The sequence below is a fragment of the Tamandua tetradactyla genome, chromosome X (genome assembly GCF_023851605.1).
Source record: "Tamandua tetradactyla isolate mTamTet1 chromosome X, mTamTet1.pri, whole genome shotgun sequence".
Taxonomy (NCBI): Eukaryota; Metazoa; Chordata; class Mammalia; order Pilosa; family Myrmecophagidae; genus Tamandua; species Tamandua tetradactyla.
Genome location: NC_135353.1, coordinates 3217916 through 3244810, shown reverse-complemented (window position 1 = coordinate 3244810; position 26895 = coordinate 3217916). Strand labels below are relative to the sequence as shown.

Here is a 26895-nt window from a genome sequence, read left to right as displayed (position 1 = left end):
GAGAAGCTTAAGCACCGTCTGAAAGATGTAGAGGTTTCTATGAGTATCCTGAAGGAAAATCTTATTACCTGTAGCCGTAGACTTGAGAGCTCTGAAAATCAGACTCAGAATCTTATTGTTAGAGTAGCAAATTTACAACGTAAACTGAAATCTCAGTCTTGCATGGTGTCTGCCGTTAAAGTGAGGGCATTGATTGGAAAGGAGTGGGACCCTGAAAAATAGGATGGTGACATATGGATTGATAATGATGTTGGGGGTGAGGTTGAAACCCTAGACCATGCTGAGCCTTCTTTAGATAACCCTGTAATAGTCTGCCCTGAGAACATGGCCGCCCCACCTCCAGCCTGCCTTGAGGAATTGGCCACCCAACCTCCTCCTGAAGGGATTAGCCCTAGAGTGATTAATCCTGTTTCACCAGATGAAACTGCAAATGAAAGCCCTGAAGCAAATGGCTTGGAAGATACTTCTAATTTTTTTCATGACCCACCCCCACCACCCCTCATTTCTTCTAGACCTATAACTAGACTAAAGTCCCAACAGGCCCCTAAAGGTGAGGTACAAAGTATCACACATGAGGAGGTACGTTATACTCCAAAAGAACTGTGTGAGTTTTCCAATTTATATAGACAGAAATCAGGGGAATATGTGTGGCAATGGATTTTAAGAGTGTGGGATAATGGTGGGAGGAATATAAGGCTGGATCAGGCTGAATTTATTGATATGGGCCCACTAAGCAGAGATTCTGCATTCAATCTTATAGCTAGAGCAGTTAGAAAAGGTGTTAACAGCTTGTTTGGGTGGTTGGTTGAAACATGGATCAAAAGGTGGCCAACATTACCTGAGGTTGAAATGCCAGAACTGCCCTGGTATAATGTAGATGAGGGGATCCAGAGGCTTAGAGAGATTGGGATGTTAGAGTGGATTTATCATGCAAAGCCTGCTCTTACACCCCAGGAATGTCCAGAGGATGCACCTTTTACCAGAACAGTGAGAAATAAGTTTGTGAGACTAGCACCATCATCCCTCAAGAGCTCTGTGGTTGCACTTCTCTGTAGGTCAGATATTACTGTAGGAACTGCTGTCACTGAGCTGGAGTCCTTAAACACAATGGGGATGACAGGATCCCGAGTTGGCAGAAGCCAGGTGGCAGCACTTAATCACCAAAGACAGGGTAGACGCGGCTATTATAATAGACAACAAACTCAAAGGGGGCATCAAAATTATACGACACGCAGAGATTTGTGGCATTGGCTAGTAAATCATGGGGTACCTAGAAATACAATAGAAGGGCAGTCTACTAAATTCTTGTTGGAGCTGTATAAACAGAAGAGTTCTAGGTCAAGGGAACAGAAGTCTAATCTGAATTACAAAAACACAGAGTCACGGCCCCTTAATCAATTTCCAGACTTGAAACAGTTTACAGACACTGAGCCCCTTGAATGAAGGGGAGGCCAGGTCCCTATGGGGAGAAACCTGTTACACTGCCACAAATTTATACTGTTAACCTTCCTCTAAGTCTTCCCCAAGGAGACCGACGGCCTTTTACCAGGGTAACTGTGCATTGGGGAAAAGGAAATGATCAGATATTTCGGAGATTATTAGACACTGGTTCAGAAGTGACATTAATTCCAGGGGACCCAAAACGTCACTCTGGACCACCAGTCAGAGTGGGGGCTTATGGAGGCCAGGTGATCAATGGAGTTTTAGCTCAGGTCCGTCTCACAGTGGGTCCAGTGGGCTCCCGGACCCATCCTGTAGTTATTTCCCCAGTTCCGGAATGTATAATTGGCATAGACATACTGAGCAACTGGCAGAATCCCCACGTTGGTTCTCTAACTCGTGCAGTGAGGGCTATTATGGTGATAAAGGCCAAGTGGAAGCCACTAGAACTGCCTCTACCAAGCAAAATAGTAAATCAAAAGCAATACCGTATTCCTGGAGGGGTTGCAGAGATTACTGCCACTCTTAAGGACTTGAAAGATGCAGGGGTGGTGATTCCCACCACATCCCCGTTCAACTCTCCTATTTGGCCTGTGCAGAAAACAGATGGGTCTTGGAGAATGACAGTGGATTATCGTAAACTCAACCAGGTGGTAACTCCAATTGCAGCTGCTGTTCCAGATGTAGTATCATTGCTTGAGCAAATCAATACATCCCCTGGTACCTGGTATGCAGCTATGGATCTGGCAAATGCTTTTTTCTCAATGGCTATTAGTAAGGACCACCAGAAACAGTTTGCTTTCAGCTGGCAAGGTCAGCAATATACTTTCACTGTCCTACCTCAGGGGTATATCAACTCTCCAGCCCTATGTCATAATCTTGTTCGCAGAGACCTTGATCGTTTCTCCCTCCCACAAGACATCACACTGGTCCATTATATTGATGCTATCATGTTGATTGGACCTAGTGAGCAAGAAGTAGCAACTACTCTAGATTTACTGGTAAGGCATTTGCGTGTCAGAGGATGGGAGATAAATCCAACAAAAATACAGGGGCCTTCCACCTCAGTAAAATTTCTAGGTGTCTAGTGGTGTGGGGCATGTCGAGATATCCCTTCTAAGGTGAAGGATAAATTGCTGCATCTGGCCCCTCCCACAACCAAAAAAGAGGCACAATGCCTAGTTGGTCTTTTTGGATTTTGGCGACAACATATTCCTCATTTGGGTGTGCTACTCTGGCCCAGTTATCGAGTGACCAGAAAAGCTGCTAATTTTGAGTGGGGACCTGAACAAGAGGAGGCTCTGCAACAGGTCCAGGCTGCTGTGCAAGCTGCTCTGCCACTTGTGCCGTATGATCCAGCAGATCCAATGGTGCTGGAAGTGTCAGTGGCAAATAGAGATGCTGTCTGGAGCCTTTGGCAGGCCCCTATAGGAGAATCACAATGCAGACCCTTAGGATTTTGGAGCAAAGCCTTACCATCTGCTGCAGATAACTACTCTCCTTTTGAGAAACAGCTTTTGGCCTGCTACTGGGCCTTAGTAGAGACTGAATGCTTAACCATGGGCCACCAAGTTACCATGAGACCTGAGTTGCCTGTCATCAGTTGGGTGTTGTCTGACCCACCAAGCCATAAAGTTGGGCGTGCACAGCAGCACTCTGTTGTAAAGTGGAAATGGTATATACGAGATAGAGCCAGAGCAGGTCCTGAAGGCACAAGTAAGTTACATCAAGAAGTGGCACAAATGCCCGTGGTTTCCACTCCTGCTGCCACATTACCTTCTCTTTCCCAGACCAGAGCTATGGCTTCTTGGGGAGTTCCTTACAGTGAATTGACTGAGGAAGAGAAAACTCGGGCCTGGTTTACAGATGGTTCAGCACGATATGCAGGTACCACCCGAAAGTGGACAGCTGCAGCATTACAACCCCTTTCTGGGGTGTCCTTGAAGGACAGTGGTGAGGGGAAATCCTCCCAGTGGGCAGAACTTTGAGAAGTGCACCTGGTTGTTCATTTTGCTTGGAAGGAAAACTGGCCAGAGGTGCATTTGTATACTGACTCATGGGCTGTTGCTAATGGTTTGGCTGGATGGTCAGGGACTTGGAAAGACCATAATTGGAAAATTGGTTACAAAGAGGTCTGGGGAAGAAGTATGTGGATAGACCTTTGTGAGTGGGCTAAAAACATGAAGATATTTGTATCCCATGTGAATGCACACCAGAGGGTGACTTCAGCAGAGGAAGATTTTAATAATCAAGTGGATAAGATGACCCGTTCTATGGATACCAGTCAGTCTCTTTCCCCAGCAACTCCTGTTATTGCCCAATGGGCTCATGAACAAAGTGGTCATGGTGGTAGGGATGGAGGTTATGCATGGGCTCAGCAACATGGACTTCCACTCACCAAGGCTGACCTGGCTACAGCCACTGCTGAGTGCCCAATCTGCCAGCAGCAGAGACCCACACTCAGCCCCCGATATGGCACCATTCCCCAAGGTGACCAGCCAGCTACATGGTGGCAGGTTGATTACCTTGGACCACTCCCTTCATGGAAGGGGCAGCGATTTGTTCTAACTGGAATAGACACATACTCTGGATATGGGTTTGCTTTCCCTGCACGCAATGCTTCTGCCAAAACTACTATCCGTGGGCTTACAGAATGCCTTATCTATCGTCATGGTATTCCACATAGCATTGCTTCGGATCAAGGAACACACTTCACAGCAAATGAAATGTGGGAATGGGCACATGCTCATGGAATTCTCTGGTCTTACCATGTTCCCCATCATCCAGAAGCAGCTGGATTGATAGAACGGTGGAATGGCCTTTTGAAAACTCAATTACGGTGCCAACTAGGTGGCAAAAACTTGAAAGGCTGGGGTAATGTTCTACAGGAAGCTGTGTATGCTCTGAATCAGCGTCCGCTGTATGGTGCTGTTTCTCCCATAGCCAGGATCCATGGGTCCAGGAGCCAAGGGGTGGAAACGGGTGTGGTGCCACTCACTATTACTCCTAGTGATCCACTAGGAAAATTTTTGCTTCCTGTCCCTGCTATCCTGAGTTCTGCTGGTCTACAGGTTTTAGTTCCAAAACGGGGTGTGCTTTCTCCAGGAGAAACAACAGTGATACCACTGAACTGGAAGTTAAGATTGCCACCTGGTCACTTTGGGCTACTTATGCCTCTGGATCAACACACCAAGAAGGGGATTACATTATTGTCTGGGGTAATTGACCCTGACTATCAGAAGGAAGTAGGACTGCAACTACATAATGGAGGTAAAGAAGAGTTTTCTTGGAATATAGGAGATCCCCTGGGGCGTCTATTAGTACTACCATGCCCTGTGATTAAAATCAATGGAAAACTGCAACAACACAATCCAGGCAGGACCACTAATGGCTCTGAGACTTCAGGAATGAAGGTTTGGGTCACCCCACCAGGCAAAGAACCACGGCCAGCTGAAGTGCTTGCTGAGGGGAAAGGGAACATGGAATGGGTAGTAGAAGAAGGTAGTGATAAATATGAACTTCGACCACGTGATCAGTTACAGAAACGAGGACTGTAATGCTGTTTTGTTTGTGTTATACTATTTAAGTTGTAAGATATCAAGTTTAAGGATGAATGTTGCCTAAGGATTTGCACCCTATTCTGGAGAGATTTAATGTGTTTCCAGTTATATGCAAGACAGTTAAGTATTGTCAGGTAAAAGAAAAAATGTGTGCTTATTTGTTTTCATTTGGAAATTAAGTATGGTCTAAGGTGATGTATATATATATATATAGGTGCCAAGTTGACAAGGGGTGGACTGTCATGGTTAGGGACAGGTGTCAACTTGGCCAAGTTGTGGTACCTGTTCATCTGATTGGGCAAGCGCTGGCCTGTCTGTTGCAATGAGGACATTTCATAGGATTAGGTCATGATCACATCAGCTACATCCACAGCTGATTCCATTTGTAATCAGCCAAAGGGACGTGTCTTCTGCAATTAGTGATGCTAAATGCAATCATGGGAAGCCTTTTAAGGAGGACTCAGAGGAGACAGGTTTCATTCCTGCTTTGGCTGGTGAGCCTCTCCTGTGGAGTTCATCCAGGCCATCCATTGGAGTCATCGGCTTCACAGCCTGCCCTGTGGATTTTGGACTCTGCATTCCTACGGTCACGTGAGACACTTTCATAAATTTTATATTTGCAAGTATTCCCTGTTGATTCTGTTTCTCTAGAGAACCCTAACTAATACACCATCTAATCAAGTTTAATAACCACAACTGATTAATCGAGCCACATCTCCATGGAGATAATGTTATCAAGTTTCCAACCTATAGTACTGAATAGGGATTAGAAGAAATGGTTGCTCCCACAAGATTGATTAGGATTAAAATATGGCTTTTCTAGGGTACATAATTCCTTTCAAACCAGCACATTCTACCCTCTGGACCCTAAAAAAGATATGTTTTCCCCATATACAAAATACATTCATTTCATCACAATATCAGAGAATATTAAAAGATTCCAGTAACATTACAAATATAAAATTAAAAACAGTACAAAGTCAGTTACAGGCATGGTCTGTCCTAAAGCTAAGTTCTCCTCTGGCTCTGGACCTGTAAAACTCAGAACAAGTTATTTGCTGCCAACATACAAAGGAGGAACAGTCATAGAATACATATGCCCATTTCCATAGGGAGGAAGGAACACAGGGGTCACAGGACCCAAGCAGTTTGGAAAACCTGCAGGGCAAATTTCATTAGATTTCAAAGTCTGAGAGTCACTTATCTTCGGGGCTTTATAAAGCAGCAGCCCTACCTTTTCCAAGGGCCTATATGGTGGTTTGCCTCTCTCTGAATGCAACCTTGGGGGACAATGGGGAGACCACCTTTGTCTCAGCTCCACCCTCTCCAAGCATCGGAGCTGCATCCAGGCTCTCTGCCATCTCTGGGGCACACACGCAGTGCAATTCCACCATGTGGTGATACCCAGGCTCTCCCCAAACTCCAAGGAATGTGCTCCACCCTCTCCAAGACCTGAGGCGGCTTGATTCTTCCACTGCTACAAGGTTGAAGGCCCATCCTCTGTCTTTGGGGCAAACTCACCCTCTCCAAGTACTTGGGTGTGTTCATCCTTCTGGCCCAAGGCTTTTTTACTTCAGACCTCAGCTCTCATGGCTCCATCTCTGAAGCTATTTTTCCTCCAATGTGCCCCTTCTCTGTCCCTCTCAGTCCCAACTGGCAGTGGTTCTCTTTATAGAGATCCTACAACACTCATTGGCTTTCTATGCAGTGGCCTTGAATTATGCCCATCAGACACAAGGAGTTTCCACAAATCCCTCCTGGATATCCCCATGTCCAATCCTGGCTTTCTCTGAAATGTCTGACTGGTTCCCCATTTAGCTAAATTTTCATGTGGGACACCTTCCCTGGGGTGTCCTTTCCTGGAAGCCCAGAATCTTTTCGAATATCAATTTCTGGTTTCTCTGTATCTAAGAGTGCAGTTTTCAGCTTCTCTTTCTTTTGCATTCCACTATAAGCTTCAAGGAGAAACCAGGCTGCACTTTCCACATTTAATTTGGAAATCTCTGCTGCTAAATATCCAAGCTCTTGGCTTTTAAAATCTACTTTCCAGCCAAAGCCACTAGCCAATTTTGCCAGATTATCTGTCATTTTAAAACAAGGATTGCCTTCCTTCCAGTTTGCAATACCATGTGCCTCATTTCTATCTAAGGCCTTGTCATAGGTATCTTTAAAGTCCGCATTTCTACCAACAGTTTCTTCAAAGCATTCTAGGCCTTCTCTATCAAGCACCTCACACTGCCTCTAAAATCTTTCCCTTATCCATTTAAAAAGCTGTTCCAACATGCTTGGTATTTTTTGAAAACTGAAGCAGCACCCCACCTGTCTGATACCAAAATCTGTTTAGTTTGCTAGCTGCCACAATGTGATATACCAAAACTGGAATGACTTTTAAAAAGGGGAATTTGAGGGTGGGCTATGGTGGCTCAGCAGGCAGAATTCTCACCTGCCATGCTGGAGACCCGGCTTTGATTCCAGGTGCCTGCCCAGGCAAAATAAAAGGGGAGGGGGGATTTAGTTAGATGCTAGTTTACAGTTCTAAGGCCATGGAAATGTCCAAAAGCAAGTTAGAGATTTGTCTGATCTAAGGCACCCAGGGAAAGATAACTTGGTTTAAAAAGGCTGATGAAGTACAGGGTTTCTCTCTCTACTGGAAAAGCATGTGGCAAACAGGGTGATGTCTACTAGCTTCCTCTCCAGTTGCTTGTTTCATGAAGCTCCTCAATGGCCTTCTCATTCCTCATCTCCAAAGGTTCTAGTTTGCTAGCTGCCAGAATGCAATACACCAGAAACAGAACAGCTTTTAAAAAGGGGAGTTTAATAAGTTGCAAGTTAACAGTTTTTAGGCCACGGAAATGTCCCAATTGAAACAAGTCTATAGAAATGTCCAATCTAAGTCATCCAGGGAAAGATACCGCGATTCAAGAAGGCTGATGAAGTTCAAGGTTCTCTCTCAAGTGAAAAAGCACATGGCAAACACAGCCAGGGTTTCTCTCTTGATTGAAAGGGCACGTAGCGAACATTGCATCAACACTAACTTTCTCTCCTGGTTTCCCATTTCATGAAGCGCTCCAGGAGGCATTTTCCTTCTTCATCTTTAAAGGTCGTTGGTTGGTGGACTACCTGCTTCTCGTTGCTATGTCGTTCTGCTCTCTCAAAATCTCCCAGCTTTCTCTCTTGTTGTTCTCTTTTATAGGATTCCAGTAAACTAATCAAGACCCACCCAAATGGGTGGAGACATGTCTCCACCTAATCCAGTTTAACAACCACTCTCAATTGAGTCACATCTCCAGGAAGATGATCTAATTACAGTTTCAAACATACAGTACAGAATAGGGATTAAAAGAAATGCCTGCTTTTACAAAATGAGATTAGGATTAAAACATGGTTTTTCTAGGGGACATATATCCCCTATATTTCAAACTGGCACAGTCACTGTCTGGTGGATTCTGCTCATCATTCTGTCATGTTTCTTTGGCTCTCTCCTCATTCTCAAAAGGGACTCTCTCCGAAATGTCTCTTCTTTTATAAGATTCCAGTAAACTAATCAAGACCCATGTAGAATAGGTGGAGACACGTCTCCATCTAATCAAGTTTAATACCCACAATTGATTGAGTCACATGCCTGTAGGGATAATGTAATCAAGTTTCCAACCTACAGTACTGAATAAGGATTAGAAGAAACCATTGCTCTCACAAGCTTCATTAGGATTAAAACATGGCTTTTCTGGGGTACATAAATCCTTTCAAACCAGCACACCTGGTATTTAGAGATAAGAATGAAGCTGATTGGGTTGGGATTAAGGTAATTCAGAATACAGAAGTAAGGAAGACATTGCCTCTATTTTAGAACTTCACTTACTCTTTAGGAGCAAAAGAAAAAGTTTTGTTATGCCCAGAACCAAAATTTTATGTAGCACATAACATAACTCAACATGTCTGGATAAATCATTCAAACAATCCAAACACAGGAAGCTCAGAATAAGAATGAGAGTCTTTAATCCTGTATAGCTTAATGCAATGCCTGGATACACCCCAGAGCATATTAAGCTGGTATCAAGAAGTATTGGCAAAATCCCTTGAGGGATGAAAGAAAACTTATGGAACAATTAAACTTTACCTATGGGGAAACCCCAGATACAGTGGTAAACATAAGGGACACCCAAATCAATAGGCCAAGCCCTTGATCTTGAGGCTTGCTCTTGTGAAGGTTATGTATGTAGCAGAGAAACTTAGCCTACCTATAGATATACCTAAGAGTCACTTCTGGATGACCTTTTTTATTGCTCAGATGTGGCCTCTATCTCTCTCTCTAAGTCCAATTCTGCAAGTCCCCTATGTGGGACATGATATCCAAGGATGATACAAATAGATTGAAAGTGAAAGGATGGAAAAAGACCTTCCATGAAAGTTGTAACCAAAAGAAAGCAGGGGTAGTTATACTAATAGGAGTCAAAATAGACTTTAATTGTAAAGACATCATAAGAGACAAAGAAGGACGCTACATATTAATAACAGGGACAATTCACCAAGAATAAATGACAACCATAAATGTTTTCGCCTCCAATCAAGAAGCTCCAAAGTGCATGAGGTAACCATTGGCAAAACTGAAAGTAGCAATATGAGTTTCAATGATATTAGTGGGAGAATTCAATACATCACTATCTTCTAAAGACAGAACAACCAGATAGAAGATCAGTAATGAAACAGGGAACTTAAACAGTTTGATAAATGAAATAGGCCTAACAGACATATATAAATAGTTACATCCCCAAACACTAGGATATACATTCTTCTCTAGTGCTCATGGAAAGTTCTCCAGTATAGATCATATGCTGGGGCACAAAACAGGTCTTTAAAAATTTTTAAAGATTGAAATTATTCACAGTACTTTCTCTGATCACAAGGTAATGAAGCTGAAATCAATAACCACCAAAGAACCAGAACTTTCACAAATGCATGGAGATAAAATAATATAATCTTAAACAGTGGGTCAAAGGAGAAATTGCTAGAGAAATTGGTAAATAGCTGAGGATGAAGGAAAATGAGAACACAACATATCAGAACCTATGGGATGCACCAAAGGCAGTGCTGAGAAGGAAATTTAATGCCCTAAATACCTATATTAAAAAAGAAGAAAGAGCAAAAATTGAGGACTTAACTGTCCACCTGGAGGAACCAGAGAACATACAGAAAACTAATGCTAAAGCAAATAGAAGAAGAAAAATAGGAAAGATTAAAGCAGAATTAATTGAATTGGAATAAAAAAACAATAGAAAGAATCAATAAAACCAAAAGTTGGTTCTTTAAAAAAAATCAGTAAAATCAATAGACCTCTTGTTAAGCTGTCAAAGCAAAAAAAGAGAAAGAATGCAAATAAACAAAATCAGAAATGAGGGGGCCATTACCACAAAAGCTGAATAAATAAAAAAAAAAATCATAAGAGGATACTTCAAACAATTATATGCCAACAAACTAGACAACTTAGATGAAATGGAAAAATTCCTAGAAATGCACAAAATACCTACCCTGATTCAAGAAGAAATAGAAGATCCCAATAAACCAATCACAAGTAAAGAGATTTAATCAGTCATGAGAAATCTTCCTACAAAGAAAAGCCCAGGGCCAGATGTCTTTCCAAGAGAGTTTCATCAAACATTTTAAAAAGAACTAACATCAATCCTGCTTAAATTCTTCAAAAAAATTGAGGGAAAAGGAATACTACATAACTCATTTTATGAAGCTAACATCAGTCTAATACCAAAACCATGTAAAGATACTATAAGAAAGTAAAAACACAGGCCAATATCCCTAATGAATACAGATGGAAAAATTCTGAACAAAATAATAGCAAATTGACTCAAATGACACATTAAAAGAATTATATACCATGACCAAGTGCGATCTATTTCAGTAATGCAAGCATAATTCACCACAAGAAAATCAATGTAATATAACACAATAATAAATCAAAAGGGAAAATCGTGTGATCGTTTCAATTGATGCTGAAAAAGCACTCAACAAAACTCAGCATCCTTTTCTGATACAAATAATTCAAAAGGTAAGAATCGAACGGTCCTCAAAATGATAAAGGGCATATATGAAAAATCATAGGCAGCATTGTACTCATCAGGGAGAGACTGAAAATCTTCCCCCAAGATCAAGAATGAGACAAGGATGCCCTCTGTCATCACTATTATTCAACATTGCAGTAGAAGTTCTAGCTAGAGCAATCAGGCAGGAAAAAAGAAATAAAAGGTATCCAAATTAGAAAGGAAGAAGTAAAACTTTCATTATTTGCAGGTGACATGATACTATACTTGGAAAACCCTGAGAAATCTATGACAAGCTTTTTGAGCTAATAAACAAATTCAGCAAAGTGGCAGGGTCAAGATTAATGTGCAAAAATCATATAATTTCTGTACAGAAACAATGTGTATGTCCCCTAACTGAGGGACAATTAAGGAAAAATATTTCAAAATTGCAACTGAAACAATCAAATATCTAGAAATAAAATTAGCCAAGGAAGTAAAGGACCTGTACAGAGAAAACTGCATAACATTGTTAAAAGAAATTAAAGAAGATTTAAATCAGTGCAAAGATACTCCCTACCCATGGATAGGAAGGTTAAATGTAGTTAAGATATCAATTCTACAAAATTGATCTCCAGATTCAATGCAATACCAACCAAAATTCCAACTAAGTACTTTGAAGACTTGTAAAAGCTGATTATAAAATTTATTTGGAGGGGAACAAGACCCTGAATAGATAAAAACTCTTTAGAAAAAGAATAATGAAGTGGGAGGATTAACACTTATTGATTTTAAAGCTTATTATAAAGCCACAATGGTCAAAACTATATGTTACTGGCACAAAGATAGAAGCATTAACCAATGTAATCAAGTTGAGAATGCAGAAATATACCAACAAATCCATGGTCAACTGATCCTTGATGAACTCCCCAAATCCACTGAACTGGGACAAAATTGTGTTTTCAATAAATGGGCACAGGAAAACTGGATATCAATACCCAAAAGAACGTAAGAGGACCCTTACTTTACCCTGTACAAAAATTAACTCAAAGTGGATCAAAGACCTAAATATAAGAACCAGTACCATAAAACTCCTAGAAGGAAATATAGGGAAACATCTTCAAGATACAGTAATAGGAGGTAGCTTCCTAAACTTTACATGCAAAGTACAAGCAATGAAAGAAAAAATAGATAAATGGGAACTCCTCAAAATCAAATGCTTTTGTGCCTCAAAAGACTTTGTCAAAAAGGTGAAGAGGCACCCACCTCAATGCAAGAAAATAATTGGAAATCACACATTTGATAAAGGTTTGATATCCTGTACAGGCACATAAAGAAAACATACAGCTCAACAGCAAAATAACAAAGAACTCTATTATAAAATGGACTAAAGATATGAAAAGATATTTTTCTGAAGAGCAAATACAGATAGCCAAAAAGCACATGAAAAGATGCTCATTTTCATTAGCCATAATAAAAATGTAAATCAAGACTACAATGAGATTCCACCTCACTCACACCTATAAGAATGGTTACTGTTAAACAGAAAACTACAAATGTTGGAAAGGATGTGGAGAAATTGGGACACTTATGTACTGTTAGTAGGTGTATAATGGTACAGCTACTATGGAAGACAGCTTGGTAGTTTTTTAGAAAACAAAATATTGATTTGCCCTATGAGCTGGCAATACCTACTCAGTATATACCCAGAATAGCTGAAAGCAGTGACACAAACAGGCATTTGCACACTGATGTTCACAGCTGCATTATTCACAATAGTAAATGATGGAAACAATCCAGGTGACCATTAACCTACGAGTGGACAAAGAAGATGTAGTGTATACATATAATGGAATATTATGCAACAGTAAGACAAAATGAGGTCCTGAAACATATGACCACACAGATGAATCTTGAGAACATAATGCTGAGTGAAATAAGCCAGATACAAGAAAAAGATAGATACCATATGATGTCGCTTTTATGACTTCGGTAAAGATAAACTCAGAGATTTCTAATATAGAACATAGGAACCTAGAGATACACAAAAGCTGGAAATGGGTGAACGGTTAGCTAAGAGGTTGAAACTAAATGTAAGGGAATGGATAGAAGTGAAGGCAGTTCATGAGTGGGTCTATAAGTTATACTGCCATATTGAAGCTGAACATGATTGAAAAGGGTTGTATAGAGCCACCGATTAATACTACAAATATAAATAAGGTCTTGCATGAACTACTTCAAAGGTATGAATCTTGTACAAAGAGCCAATAGTAGAGGGGATGGGGGAAAACTACTATTGGAGGCTATGGTCTATATTTAACAGGAAGACATCAAAAGTGGAATAACAATACCAGCAGTAGATAATTGGGGGGAAAGGACAAAAGTTAAAGGGAGATTTGGATTTTCTATTCGGTGAGGGTGTGTTTATCGGTGACTTTTCTCTTGGGGGCAATGAAAATTGCCGAATATTGACTGTGATGATGATAGTACAACTACGCAAGGCTAAGATGAGACATAGATTTTTTACTTTGGACGTTGTACATGATGCCCAAAGGAAGGAGGTGGCTGACGGATACACTAACTGAGAAATAGAATGGCATAATTGTGGAGTACACATATGATGGAATATTGTGCAGCTCCAGAAACAAATGAAGTCATGAGGCATGCAATGAGGTGAATGAACCTGAGGAACATGTGATGCAAAATAAGCCAGAAACAAAAGAACAAATATTGTATGGTATCTTTTAGAAAATATTTATAAGAAAATTGGGGCCTAGACGGCAAGGTCTTATAGCAGTCACATTTAGTCCAGAGCTATAAATGTTATTTCTAGATTCTGAGATGCTCTCCTATATGTGTATAACCTGGTATTTCCCTGGAAGTTTCGGTACTTGTGTGACACTAAGACTCAGAGTTGGAGTTTTGCAGCTCTGAAAGTCAGCATTGCCACATACAGTAACTCTTACAGAAACCAAAAGGGAGATGAACCTTCAATTAGAAATAAGAATGAAGCCAATAGGTTTGGAACAAAGATAAATCACAATACAGGGCAAAGGAAGATATTGCTTTTATTTTAGAGCTTCACCTAATATATGAGAACAAAGGAAGAGACGTTTATTTTGTTCAAAACCCAAATTTTCTGTAGCACATAATCTAACTCAACCTGTCTGCATAGATCATTTAAAGCACCCAAACACATGGAGCCCAGAATGTGAATGAGAACTTGTAATTCTGTACACTGTAATATAATACCTGGATACATCCCAGAGTACATTGGGTAGATAACTAAAAAGTATTGGCAAAGTCCTTTGAGGGATGCAAGAAAAAAATATGGAACTATTATACTTTACCATTAAGGAAACCCCTGTTACTATCACAGAATTAGGGACTCCCACGTCAATAGGCCAAGCCCTTGATCTTGAGGCTTGCTCTTGTGAAGCTTGTTTATGGAGAAGAGAATGTAAGTCTACCTATAAGTATGCCTAAGAGTTACTTCTGGAGGACGTGTTTTGTTGCTCAGATTTGGCCTCTTTCTCTCTAAGCTCAACTCTGCAAGTAAAATCATTACCTACTCCCCATATGTGGGACAAAATAATCAGGGTGAAAGTTTCCCTGGCAATGTGGGACATGACTGCCAGTGATGAGCATCACTGGAACTCTGGGATGGACAATGCCATCTTCACCCAAAGGGGGAAAAGAAAGGTAACAAAATAATGTACCAGTGGCTAAAAGAATTCAAATAGAGTCAAAAGGCTATTCTGGAGGCTACTCTTACATGAGATTTACCTAGATATTGCTATTTACCATGGTTTGCCAACCCCCAACCAAAAGCATACCTGTTAACCCTAAAGAAAACCTAGGGCTTTGTCTTTGATTCTACAAAAGTTTCACACCATTGCTTTACTTTCTAGAAACCTACAACTTTCAGAAGGTTCCTAGGTCAGAGAAGTCCTGAAACCCAAACTGGCCAGCCTCTCCAAGAACATCAACTAGTTCCATCTTCCTACCCATTTATGGGCTGCCCTTTCAAACATTAGAAAAAGTTAGAATGTACACAGCAGAAGGACCCTAAAGATTGCGAGAAAGTGCAAAGGAGAATAAGGAGCTATAAAAGAGAATGTAGGATTTAACAAATGAGTATGAATGCGGAGTCACTATATTGATATTTCTTTTAGTATTCAATATCTTGGAACAGCTAGAAGGAAAAACCTAAAATTGTGGAACTGTAACTAGTACTAAACAGTGACATTTGTTCCATAAATACTTGTTACAACATACTTTGAAATTCATTGCTTTTACATACGCTATATTTCAAAATTAAAAAAAGTACAGAAAAACCATAAAAGGACTCCCAGAATCCAGTTCCGCCCCCCTGTGAGCATTGGGAGACCTGGGTCACAGCATTAGGCGGACAGCCACCTGACCATAATCAAGTCTCAGGTGCTCAAGAGGTGAGGGCTTGAAATCAGGGACCTTTAGGCCTCAGAAGGAGGTTCAGTCCAGGGGTCAAGGTGAGAAAAGAGGAAGGACTGAAGGTCACCTACGCATGGTAGAAGACACTCAGAATCCACGTTCCCTTTACAGTCAGCCCTGAGGACTGCTCTGCCCCACTATGGTCTCAGTAGTAGGACAGCTTGAACTGAGGAGAAACTCAGGTCTTATAGGGAGGGTCAGGACAAGTGTCATGTTAAGGACCCTGCGAGAGGACAGAGGAGTCTCCTACCTGGAACAGAGAGACCCCAGATTCAGTTCCCCCCTGCTGTCAGCCCTGAGAGACACTGCGTAGGGAACAGTATAAGGACAGCCCCGCTCCCACTCTGGTCATGGGATCAGGAGGTGAAAAGTTGACCTGAGGGGAGACAGGTTTCAGAGGGAGGGTCAGGACAGGGGTCAACATGAGGAAAGAGGGAGGACTGACTGTCCCCTCACAAAAGAGAAGGACCCCGAATCGAGGTTGGCCCTGCTGTCAGCCCTGGGAGACCCCGGGCAGGGCGTCAGGCTGAGGGCTGCCCCGCCCCCACTCCAGTCTCAGGAATTCCCGGATGCGGGCTTGACCTGAGGGGAGAGTCAGGACCCAGAGGAAGCGTCAGGCCAGGGGTCAAGGTGAGGACCCTGAGGGAGGTCTGGTGGTCCCCACCCAGTGCAGGGGACTCCAGAACCCAGGTCCCCTGCGGTCAGTCCTGGGGGCCCGGGCAGGCAAACCGGAAGTGGCCACCCTGACTTCCGCCTGGGGCTTCTCTCAGACAGCTGACAGCTGCGTCCGGAAGGAGTCGGACGGGTCAGTCCGGGGCGGAGTCCCAGGCCGTGCCGGTGTCCGGGTAGGATCCTGAGGGGCCCCGAGCCGTCCCCTCACTGATGAGGGCCTGACCTGAGGGAGACTCAGGACTCAGAGAGAGGGTCAGGTCTGGCGTCAAGAAGAGGACCCTGAGGGAGGACTAAGAGACAACCCCCCCCCGAAAAGATGAACCTCAAATTCTGGATACCGCCTCCTGTCAGCTCTGGAAGTCTTAGGGGAAGGCGTCAGGCTGAGGGCTGCCCCGCCCCCACTCCAGTCTCAGGGATCAGGGGTGACAGCTTGACCTGAGGGAGACTCAGGTCTTAGAGGGAGGGTCAGGACAGGGACCAACATGAGGAAAGAGGGAGGACTGACTGTCCCCTCACAAAAGAGAAGGACCCCGAATCGAGGTTGGCCCTGCTGTGAGCCCTGGGAGACCCCGGGCGAGGCGCCAGGCTGAGGGCTGCCCCGCCCCCACTCCAGTCTCAGGAATTCCCGGATGCGGGCTTGACCTGAGGGGAGAGTCAGGTCTCAGAGAGAGGGTCAGGTCTGGCGTCAAGGAGAGGACCCTGAGGGAGGTCTGGTGGTCCCCACCCAGTGCAGGGGACTCCAGAACCCAGTTCCCCTGCGGTCAGCCCTGGGGGCCCGGGCAGGCGAACCGGAAGTGGCCACCCTGACTTCCGCCTGGGGCTTCTCTCAGACAGCTGACAGCTGCGTCCGGAAGGAGTCGGACGGGTCAGTCCGAGGCGGGGTCCCAGGCCGTGCTGGTGTCCGGGTAGGATCCTGAGGGGCCCCGAGCCGTCCCGCCACTGATGAGGGCCTGACCTGAGGGGAGACAGGTTTCAGAGGGAGGGTCAGGACAGGGGTCAACATGAGGAAAGAGGGAGGACTGAGTGTCCCCTCACAAAAGAGAAGGACCCCGAATCGAGGTTGGCCCTGCTGTCAGCCCTGGGAGACCCCGGGCAGGGCGTCAGGCTGAGGGCTGCCCCGCCCCCACTCCAGTCTCAGGAATTCCTGGATGCGGGCTTGACCTGAGGGGAGAGTCAGGACCCAGAGGAAGCGTCAGGCCAGGGGTCAAGGTGAGGACCCTGAGGGAGGTCTGGTGGTCCCCACCCAGTGCAGAGGACTCCAGAACCCAGGTCCCCTGCGGTCAGTCCTGGGGGCCCGGGCAGGCAAACCGGAAGTGGCCACCCTGACTTCCGCCTGGGGCTTCTCTCAGACAGCTGACAGCTACGTCTGGAAGGAGTCGGACGGGTCAGTCCGGGGTGGGGTCCCAGGCCGTGCCAGTGTCCGGGTAGGATCCTGAGGGGCCCCGAGCCGTCCCCTCACTGATGAGGGCCTGACCTGAGGGAGACTCAGGACTCAGAGAGAGTGTCAGGTCTGGCGTCAAGGAGAGGACCCTGAGGGAGGACTAAGAGACACCCCCCCCCCCCCGAAAAGATGAACCTCAAATTCTGGATACCCCCTCCTATCAGCTCTGGAAGTCTTAGGGCAGGGAGTCAGACTGAGGGCTGCCCCGCCCCCACTCCAGTCTCAGGGATCAGGGGTGACAGCTTGACCTGAGGGAGACTCAGGTCTTAGAGGGAGGGTCAGGACAGGGGTCAACATGAGGAAAGAGGGAGGATTGAGTGTCCCCTCACAAAAGAGAGGGACCCCGAATCGAGGTTGGCCCTGCCGTCAGCCCTGGGAGACCCCGGGCGAGGCGCCAGGCTGAGGGCTGCCCCGCCCCCACTCCAGTCTCAGGAATTCCCGGATGAGGGCTTGACCTGAGGGGAGAGTCAGGACCCAGAGGAAGCGTCAGGCCAGGGGTCAAGGTGAGGACCCTGAGGGAGGTCTGGTGGTCCCCACCCAGTGCAGAGGACTCCAGAACCCAGGTCCCCTGCGGTCAGTCCTGGGGGCCCGGGCAGGCAAACCGGAAGTGGCCACCCTGACTTCCGCCTGGGGCTTCTCTCAGACAGCTGACAGCTGCGTCCGGAAGGAGTCGGACGGGTCAGTCCGGGGCGGGGTCCCAGGCCGTGCCGGTGTCCGGGTAGGATCCTAAGGGGCCCCGAGCCGTCCCCTCACTGATGAGGGCCTGACCTGAGGGAGACTCAGGTCTCAGAGAGAGGGTCAGGTCTGGCGTCAAGGAGAGGACCCTGAGGGAGGACTAAGAGACACCCCCCCCCCCCGAAAAGATGAACCTCAAATTCTGGATACCCCCTCCTGTCAGCTCTGGAAGTCTTAGGGCAGGGCGTCAGGCTGAGGGTTGCCCTGCCCCCACTCCAGTCTCAGGGATCAGGGGTGACAGCTTGACCTGAGGGGAGAGTCAGGACCCAGAGGAAGCGTCAGGCCAGGGGTCAACATGAGGAAAGAGGGAGGTCTGAGTGTCCTCTCACAAAAGAGAGGGACCCCGAATCGAGGTTGGCCCTGCCGTCAGCCCTGGGAGACCCCGGGCAAGGCGCCAGGCTGAGGGCTGCCCCGCCCCCACTCCAGTCTCAGGGATCAGGGGTGACAGCTTGACCTGAGGGAGACTCAGGTCTTAGAGGGAGGGTCAGGACAGGGGTCAACATGAGGAAAGAGGGAGGACTGACTGTCCCCTCACAAAAGAGAGGGACCCCGAATCGAGGTTGGCCCTGCTGTCAGCCCTGGGAGACCCCGGGCGAGGCCCCAGGCTGAGGGCTGCCCCGCCCCCACTCCAGTCTCAGGAATTCCCGGATGCGGGCTTGACCTGAGGGGAGAGTCAGGACCCAGAGGAAGCGTCAGGCCAGGGGTCAAGGTGAGGACCCTGAGGGAGGTCTGGTGGTCCCCACCCAGTGCAGAGGACTCCAGAACCCAGGTCCCCTGCGGCCAGCCCTGGGGGCCCCGAACAGGGGAACCGGAAGTGGCTGCCCCGCCTCCAGTCCAGACTCAGGGCCTCCCGGGTGAGGACTTGACCTGAGGGAGACTGGGGTCTCAGAGGGAGGGTCAAGACAGGGATCAAGGTGAGGACCTTGAGAGAGGATTGGCCGTCCCCACCCAGTGCAGAGGACTCCAGAACCCAGGTGCCCTGCGGCCAGCCCTGGGAGACACAAGGCAGGGCGTCAGGCTGAGGGCTGCCCCGTCCCCACGCCAGTCACAGGTGTTGAGAGGTGAGAGTTAGTCCTGAGAGGAGACTCGGGGGTCATAGAGAGAGTCAAGATTGGGGTCAGGGTGAGGACGCTGAGGGAGAACTGAGGCTCCTCCCCCCCCCCAAACGATGAACCTCAAATTCCATGTACCCCCTGGTCTCAGCCCTGGAAGTCTTGAGGCAGGGAGTCAGGCTGAAGACTGCCCCGCCCCCAGTCCACCTTCAGGGGAGAAGGCTTGTCCTGAGGGAAGACTCCTGTCTCAGAGGGAGGGTCAGGACAGGGGTCAAGGTTTGCACCTAGAGGAAGAACTCCAAGTCCCCACTCAACCAAGTTGTTCTTGGTTTCAGCCCTGAGAGACCCTGGGCAGGATGTAAGGCTGAGAACTTCCCTGCTCTCACTTCAGACTCAGGGGCTCGGGGGTGAAGGCATGACCTGAGGGGTGACACAAGTCTCTGAACAGGAGGTCAGGGCAGGGGTCAGGTGAGGATCTGAGGGAGTCCTGAGAGTCCCCATCCAGAACAAAGTGACCCCAGAATCCATCTCCCCCTTGGGCCCTGGGAAACCTCGGGCAAGGCATCAGGCTGTGGGCCACCCCATCCTTACTCCAGTCGCAGTGGCTAAGTGGGTGAGGGCTTGACCATAGCGGACACTCAGTTGCCAGAGGGAGGGACAGGACAGGTGTCAATGTGAGGATAGTGGGAAAGCTGGCAGGTGTCTTCTTTTAATTTTTGAGTGTGCATCCACCCCTCCCTTCCCCTGCTTTTGGCTGTAAGATGACCAAGGTATGGGTGGTCTGATGTGCTATGATGTCCCTATTTCTCCTTTGGGTGTCTGAGGAGGGGAGTTTGTTGGTCTTAGGGGTGGTTCTCTGGTCAGTAGAAGGAAGGGTCTCAGACCCTGCCAACTACATAGGTAAGGACCATGCAGGAGGATTATAGGGCCCTACCCCAACCCCAGATCACTGGAGACCTCATGCCTGCTCTACCCATGCTCTCAGCCCTTGGGCCTGATGCAGCATCCCCTCACTTCCTCCTGGAGGAAGGATATGAAGGTTTCAAAGTCATGTTCAGTGAAAGTGGATTCTGAGGCCTACTGAGCAATCAAGTTGAAGACTTAGAGAACTGAGAGGTCACCAAAGAGGACTGATGTTATTGCCTATGCCAGAACAGACCCGGTCCCATTAAAACCCACCTCTGCTCTCAGCCTTCTGAGGCCCTGGGCATGGCAGTCAGGCTGAAGTCCACCCCTTATTTCTGGCTCACTGTTCTCGTGGAAGTGGGCCTTGGACTGAGGGTGTTGGTCTCAGTTCAGTAGAGGAAGGAGTCCCAGACCCTGCTAGGCATCAAGTGAGGTTTGAGGGAATTCTTCCAATATCAGATGGACCCTCATCAAGATCAGCCAGCCCTTGTTTTCACCTCTAGGAGGCCCTGAGCAAGCGAAGGCAGATATGAGACCCCTCATTTACTCTTTGTCATTCTCAGTGATTTGATTCCTGATTCATAGTTTCCCCTCAGGTGAGTAGAGGTTTGGGGCTAGGCCTTGCTAGGGGGAAAGGGAGGACTCTGAGTGAGCACTATGTAGGCCAGCCAGCCAGGAACAATGGGGACTGTGCAGTCTGCAATGGGGGGCCCAGGCCTGTGCTGGCAGTTGGTACCATGCTGGGTCACCTCAGTTCCCCATACAGGGACTGCAGGATCCAGAAGTTGAGGGTCTTGGTCTGAAGTGAGCGTCCTCAGGTCAGCCGAGCAAAGGAGGCCCCAGCAGTGCCAGGAGTCAAGGTGAGCTTCACACCGTGCACGTGTACAAGGGCCCCCTCACACGGGGAACAGATGGGACCCTATGGTGCCCAGCCCCACCTGCCTTCTCTCAGGCCTGGATGCCTTGGGCTGTGCAGGCCAGCTGCATCCTCAGCAGCCATCTCACTTCCTCCCTTAGGTTCTGCAGGAACAAGCCAGCCAGGAGGACAGGAGACGTGTGAGTGCTTTGAGCACACCACGGTAAAGAGAAGACCTGTAAGTCAGCTTTGATCAGAGCTACCGAGGTTGAGTTTCTCAGCTGCAGCCACTCACCCTCTCCCTCTCCCCCTCAGGCCTCTAGGTCCCCATCGCCTACCGTCCTGCTCATTCTTCTGCCTGCCACCCCTGAGAAGAGTCATCATGCTTCACGTTCCAAAGCATCAGTGCCAGAAGCCTGAGGAAGACCTTCAGTCCCAAAGTAAGACAGAGTCCGGTGGGTATGCATGTTCTTGTTACAAAAGAGAAGATCTCTTCCTCCTCTTGCTCTCTTCTTATCCCAGGCAACACAGAGGAGGTTTCTGCTGTTGGGGCACCAAGTACTCCCAGGAGTCCTCAGAGAGCCTGCTTCTCCCCTGGGGCCCTGGCAGCCACTCCATTAAGACAGTCAGATGAAGATTGCAGCCGCCCAGAAGAGGAGGGCCCAAGCACCTCACAGGCTGTGCCAGACACTGAGTCTTTGCTCGGTGATGCAATTGATGATACGGTGGCTAATTTGGTGAAATTTGGGGTCTTCAAGTATCAAAAAAAGGAACCCATCACAAGGGCAGAAATGTTGAATATAGTCAACAACAACTGCGAAGACCACTTCCCTGCCATCTTCAGGAGAGCATCTAAGTGCCTGCGGCTGGTGTTTGGCATTGATGTAAAAGAAGTGGACCCCACCAGTCAGTCCTATGTCCTTGTCAGCACATTGGGCCTCACCTATGATAGGATGAGAAGTGGCTATCGGAAGATGCCCAGAACAGGGCTCTTGGTAACGATCCTGGGTGTGATCTTCATGGAGGGCAGCCGTGCTCCTGAGCAGAAGATCTGGGAATCCCTGAACATGATGGGGGTGTATGCGGGGAAGAAGCACTTCATCTACGGGGAGCCCAAGAAGCTCCTCACCAGAAACTGGGTGCGGGCAAAGTACCTGCAGTACCGCAGGGTGCCCGGCAGTGATCCTGTGCACTATGAGTTCCTGTGGGGTCCCAGGGCCCACGCCGAAACCAGCAAGATGAAGGTCCTGGAGCTTTTGGCCAATATCAATAATACTGTCCCCACTGCCTTTCCAACCTGGTATGAGGAGGCTTTGAGAGATGAGGAAGAGCGAGCCCAGCCCAGAATTGCCACTATAAGTGACACAGCTGCCAGGACCAGGGTATATTTGAGGGCCTCGTCCAGCAGCTTCACCACACCTAGTGAAGTCTGAGTGCAGTTTCTCACTCCAGGGTCTAACAGGGCAGTCAACAATCTACGTAGTGGAGGGCCAGGCTGGGGCTGGGGAACACAAAATGCCTTTTGTTCCCATTCTATAGGGATGAATTAGATGTTACATCTTTTTGGTAATTTTCAAAAGTTTATCCTTTTAATAGAAGGTTTGTTAGCCTCAGAATCAAGTTTATTAATGACATCAATTGCATATTTATTGCTATTTATCCAGTACTGGGGTAGAATTTTGTTATTTTGTAAAACAAGTTTGGAAACCTTTCGTCTTATTTTGTGACCTGGAGCAAGATAACATGGCATTGGAAGAGAAAATTTCTTGAAAATGTAAAAGAACTCAACAGTAAAATAAATAAAAATAAAAGTGGTTAATTCTTGGCTTTCCATGTCGTTTCTAGTGTGTCATTGCATAAAATTAGTAGATATGTACTGGATTTGCTAAGTCAGTTCAAATATGCAGTAGAAAATTAATCTTGTGTAAGTGAGAAAAGCCTTGCATGGAAAATGGCTTTGGCAGTTAGTTTTGGATCAAGGCTAACTGATTGGGGCAGGTATGGAAGGCCTGCTGTGCTTGGATCCCAGTGCAGTTGAACCCAGTGCATGAATTAGGTGTTCTATACAAATCACCTGCAAGGATTTCCTCAGAAATAAGGATGAAACACTCTTGAAGTGATGCCCAGAAGCCACTAGTCTGACTGTTTTTCCTATCCACAGAGAGCTGGAGCCCACTTCATTAAAGGGACAGTTTTATTAGATTATCTTGAGTGTAGTTTGGCCATTTCTAAACAAGCAAGTGCTAGATTTAAAAATGTATATTTTTAATTAGGTTTATTTTGCATTAGTGTGGTGCTTTTGTTACGATTGATGAAAAATATTAAAAATGTACTATTAACTGTAGTCCATAGTTTACATCAGAGTGTTTTCCTCCCACAAACCGCCTTGAACTTTTGTGGTACATTTGTTATAATTCATGAAAGAATATTTTTATAATTGTACCACTAACTAGGTCCATCGTTTACAATAGGGTTCTCTCTGTTGTACAAACCTAAATTTTTACTTTTAATTCTAGTAACATACGTACAACCTAAAATTTCCCCCTTTAACCACATTTATATATATATATATATAATATATATATTTACTGTAATTACACTCACAACATTGTGCTATCATCACCAACATCCATTTCCACAAATTACAGTCAACCTAAATATAAATTATGTGCAAATAAAGCATTAAATCACCATTCCCTACTCCCAGCACGGCCCCTGGTAACCCATATTCTAGATTCTAACTCTGTAAGTTTGCTTATTCTAATTACTTCAAATCAGTGAGATCATACACGATTTGTCCTTTCGTGTCTGGCTTATTGCACTCAACATAATGTCTTCAGGGTTCACTCAAGTTCTCATATAAACCAGAACTTCATTCCTTTTTAATACTGAAAAATATTCCATCAAATGTATATACCGCATTTTGTTTATCCACTCATCAGTTGATGGACACTTGGGTTGCTTCCATCTTTTGGCAATTGTGAATAATGCTACTGTGAATATCTTTGTGCAAATACCTGTTTGAATTCCTGCTTTCAATCGTTTTGGGTATATACCTTATAGAGGGATTGCTGGATTACAAGGAATTCAATACGTAGCTTTCTGAGGAAACTTCCAAACTGTCTTCCATAGTGGTGGCACCATTTTACATTCCCACCAGCAATGAATGAGTGTTCCTATTTCTCCACGTCCTTTCCAACACTTGTCATTTCCTGTTAAATTTTTTAATAATAACAATTCTTGTAGGTGTGAAATAATCTCTCATTGTGGTTTTGATTTGCATTTCCCTAATAGTGATGTTGAGCATTTTTTTTTCATTTACCTTTTAGATATTTGTATATCCTCTTTGGAAAAATGTCTACTCAAATCTTTTGTTAATTTTTAATTGGATTGTCTGTCTCTATGGTTAAGATGTAGGATTACTTTTATATTCTAGATATTAAACCCTTATTCGATATGTGGCTTAAAATATTTTCTCCCATTGAGTAAGTTGTGTTTTCACTTTTGTGATAAAGTCCTTTGATGCACAAAAGTTTTTAATTTTGAGGGGGTCCCATTTATCTATTTTTTCTTTCATTGCTTGTACTTTAGGTGTATTCACCTTTGAAACCATATCGTCCTGGGCTTCTCTTTGTTGGGAGGTGTTTGATGACTGATTCAATCTATGTACATGTAATTGGTTTGTTGAGATCTTCCATTTCTTCCAGAGTCAGTGCAGATTGTTCATGTTTCTTGGAATTTATTCATTTCATCTAGGTTGTCTAATTTGTTGGCATACAGTTGTTCATTGTATACTCTTGGGATCATTTTTATTTCTGTAGCATCAGTAGTTATGACTGCCTCTGATTTCTGATTTATTTATGTCTTCTCTTTTTTTTTTGTTAGTGTAGCTATGGGTTTGTCTATTTTATTGACTTTTCAGATAATTAACTTTTGGTTTTACTATTACTCTCTACTGTCTTTTTTTTTTTTATTTCTACTTCATTTATGCCTGCTCTAGTCTTTGCTATTTCTTTCCTTCTGCTTGCTTTGGGACAAGTTTGCTGTTCTTTTCCTAGTTCCCTAAGGTGTGCAGGTAGGTTTTTTATTTTAGCACTTCCTTATTTTTTGATATAAGGATTTAGGCCTATCTATTTCCCACTTAGAGCTGCCTTCTGGTATCCCATAAGTTTTGATATGTTGTGTTCTCAATTTCATTTGTCTTAGGATATTTACTGCTTTCTCTTGCAATTTCTTCTTTGAACCATAGATTGTTTAAGAGTGTTATTTAGCATCCATATATTTGTGTATTTTCCAGTTCTCTGCCTGTTATTGATTTCTAGCTTCATTCCATTATGGTCAGATAAGACGCTTTCTATGATTTCATTTTTTCTAGATGTATTGTTACTTGTTTTGTAACCCAATATTGTGGTCTATCCTGGAAAATGATCCATGTACAATTAAGAAGAATATGTATCCTGCTGTTTGGGGGTACAGTGTTCTGTATATATCTGTTAGGTATAGTTCATTTATCGTGTTATTCAAATTCTCTGCTTCTTTATTGATCTTCTGTCTCATAAATGTTTTATCTATTGATGAGAGTTATATATTAAGGTCTCCAACTGTGCTGGTTTGAAAGGATTTAGTACCCTAGAAAAGCCATGTTTTAATCCTAATCAATCTTGTGGGAGAAACGTTTCTTCTAATCCTTATTCAGTACTGTACATGGAAACTTAATTAGGTTATCTCCATGGAGCTGTGACTCAATCTGTTGTGGGTATTAAACTTGTTTAGATGGAGATGTGCCTCCACCCATTCTACGTGGGTCTTGAGCAGTTTGCTGGAATCTTATAAAAGAGGAGACCTTTTGGAGAAAGCTTCAGAATGACAGGACCACGGGCAGAATGATGACAGATGGGGAGAACAAGGAGAATAACGGGAGAGCAGCAGAGCAGAGTCACGAGAATGATGAGAGAAGCAGAGTATATTCAGCCAGCGACCTTTGGAGATGAAGAAGGAGAACGCCCCTGGGGAGAAGACACCTGGAGAGGAAACTAGAAGACGCCGCCAAGATCACCATGTTGTCCTTCCAGCTGAGAGAGAGGCCCTGAACCTCGTCGGCCTTCTTACACCAAGGTATCTCTCCCTGGATGCCTCAGATCAGGCATTTCTGTGGACTTGCCTTAACTGGGACATTTCCATGGCCTAAAAACTGTAAACTTGCACCTTATTCAATTCCCCCTTTAAAAAGCTATTCCATTTCTGGTATACTGCATTCCAGCAGCTAGCAAACGAGAACACCAACTATTATTGTAGAGGTGTCTGTTTCTTTATTCAGTTTTGCCAGTGTTTGACTCATGTATTTTGAGGCACCATGGTTAGGGGCAGAAATACTTATGATTGTTATTTCTTCTTGGCATATTGCCCCTTTTATTAATATATAGTGTCCTTCTTTGTCTCTCATAACAGCTTTTGACAAAGTCTTTTTGGTCTGATATTACTATAACTACCTCAGCTCTTTCACTATTTGCATGGAATATCTTTTTCTGTCCTTTCACTTTCAACTTGTTTGTGCTTTTGAGTGTAAGGTGACTCTTGTAAACGTTTAATTGGATCATGCTCTTTTATCCGTTCTGCCAACCTGTCTCTTTTGATTGTGGAGTTTAATTCATTAATATTCGGGGTTATTACTGTAAAGGCAGTACTTACTTCAACCATTTGTCTCTTGACTTTTTTTTTTTTTTTTTGCATG

At 45.0% G+C, this 26895-nt stretch overlaps 1 protein-coding gene across 1 annotated transcript in view; it reads left to right on the top strand.

Moving 5' to 3' along the window:
* LOC143671486 (melanoma-associated antigen 10-like) overlaps positions 1–22973 on the top strand; it is a 143979-nt gene extending 121006 nt beyond the window's left edge. The window contains exons 5-6 of the mRNA XM_077146661.1: positions 21480–21604; positions 21687–22973. Coding sequence (XP_077002776.1) covers positions 21480–21604; positions 21687–22597 — 1036 coding nt within the window. The 3' untranslated portion in view covers positions 22598–22973. The remainder of the gene's footprint in view (positions 1–21479; positions 21605–21686) is intronic.
* The last annotated feature ends 3922 nt before the right edge of the window (positions 22974–26895 follow it).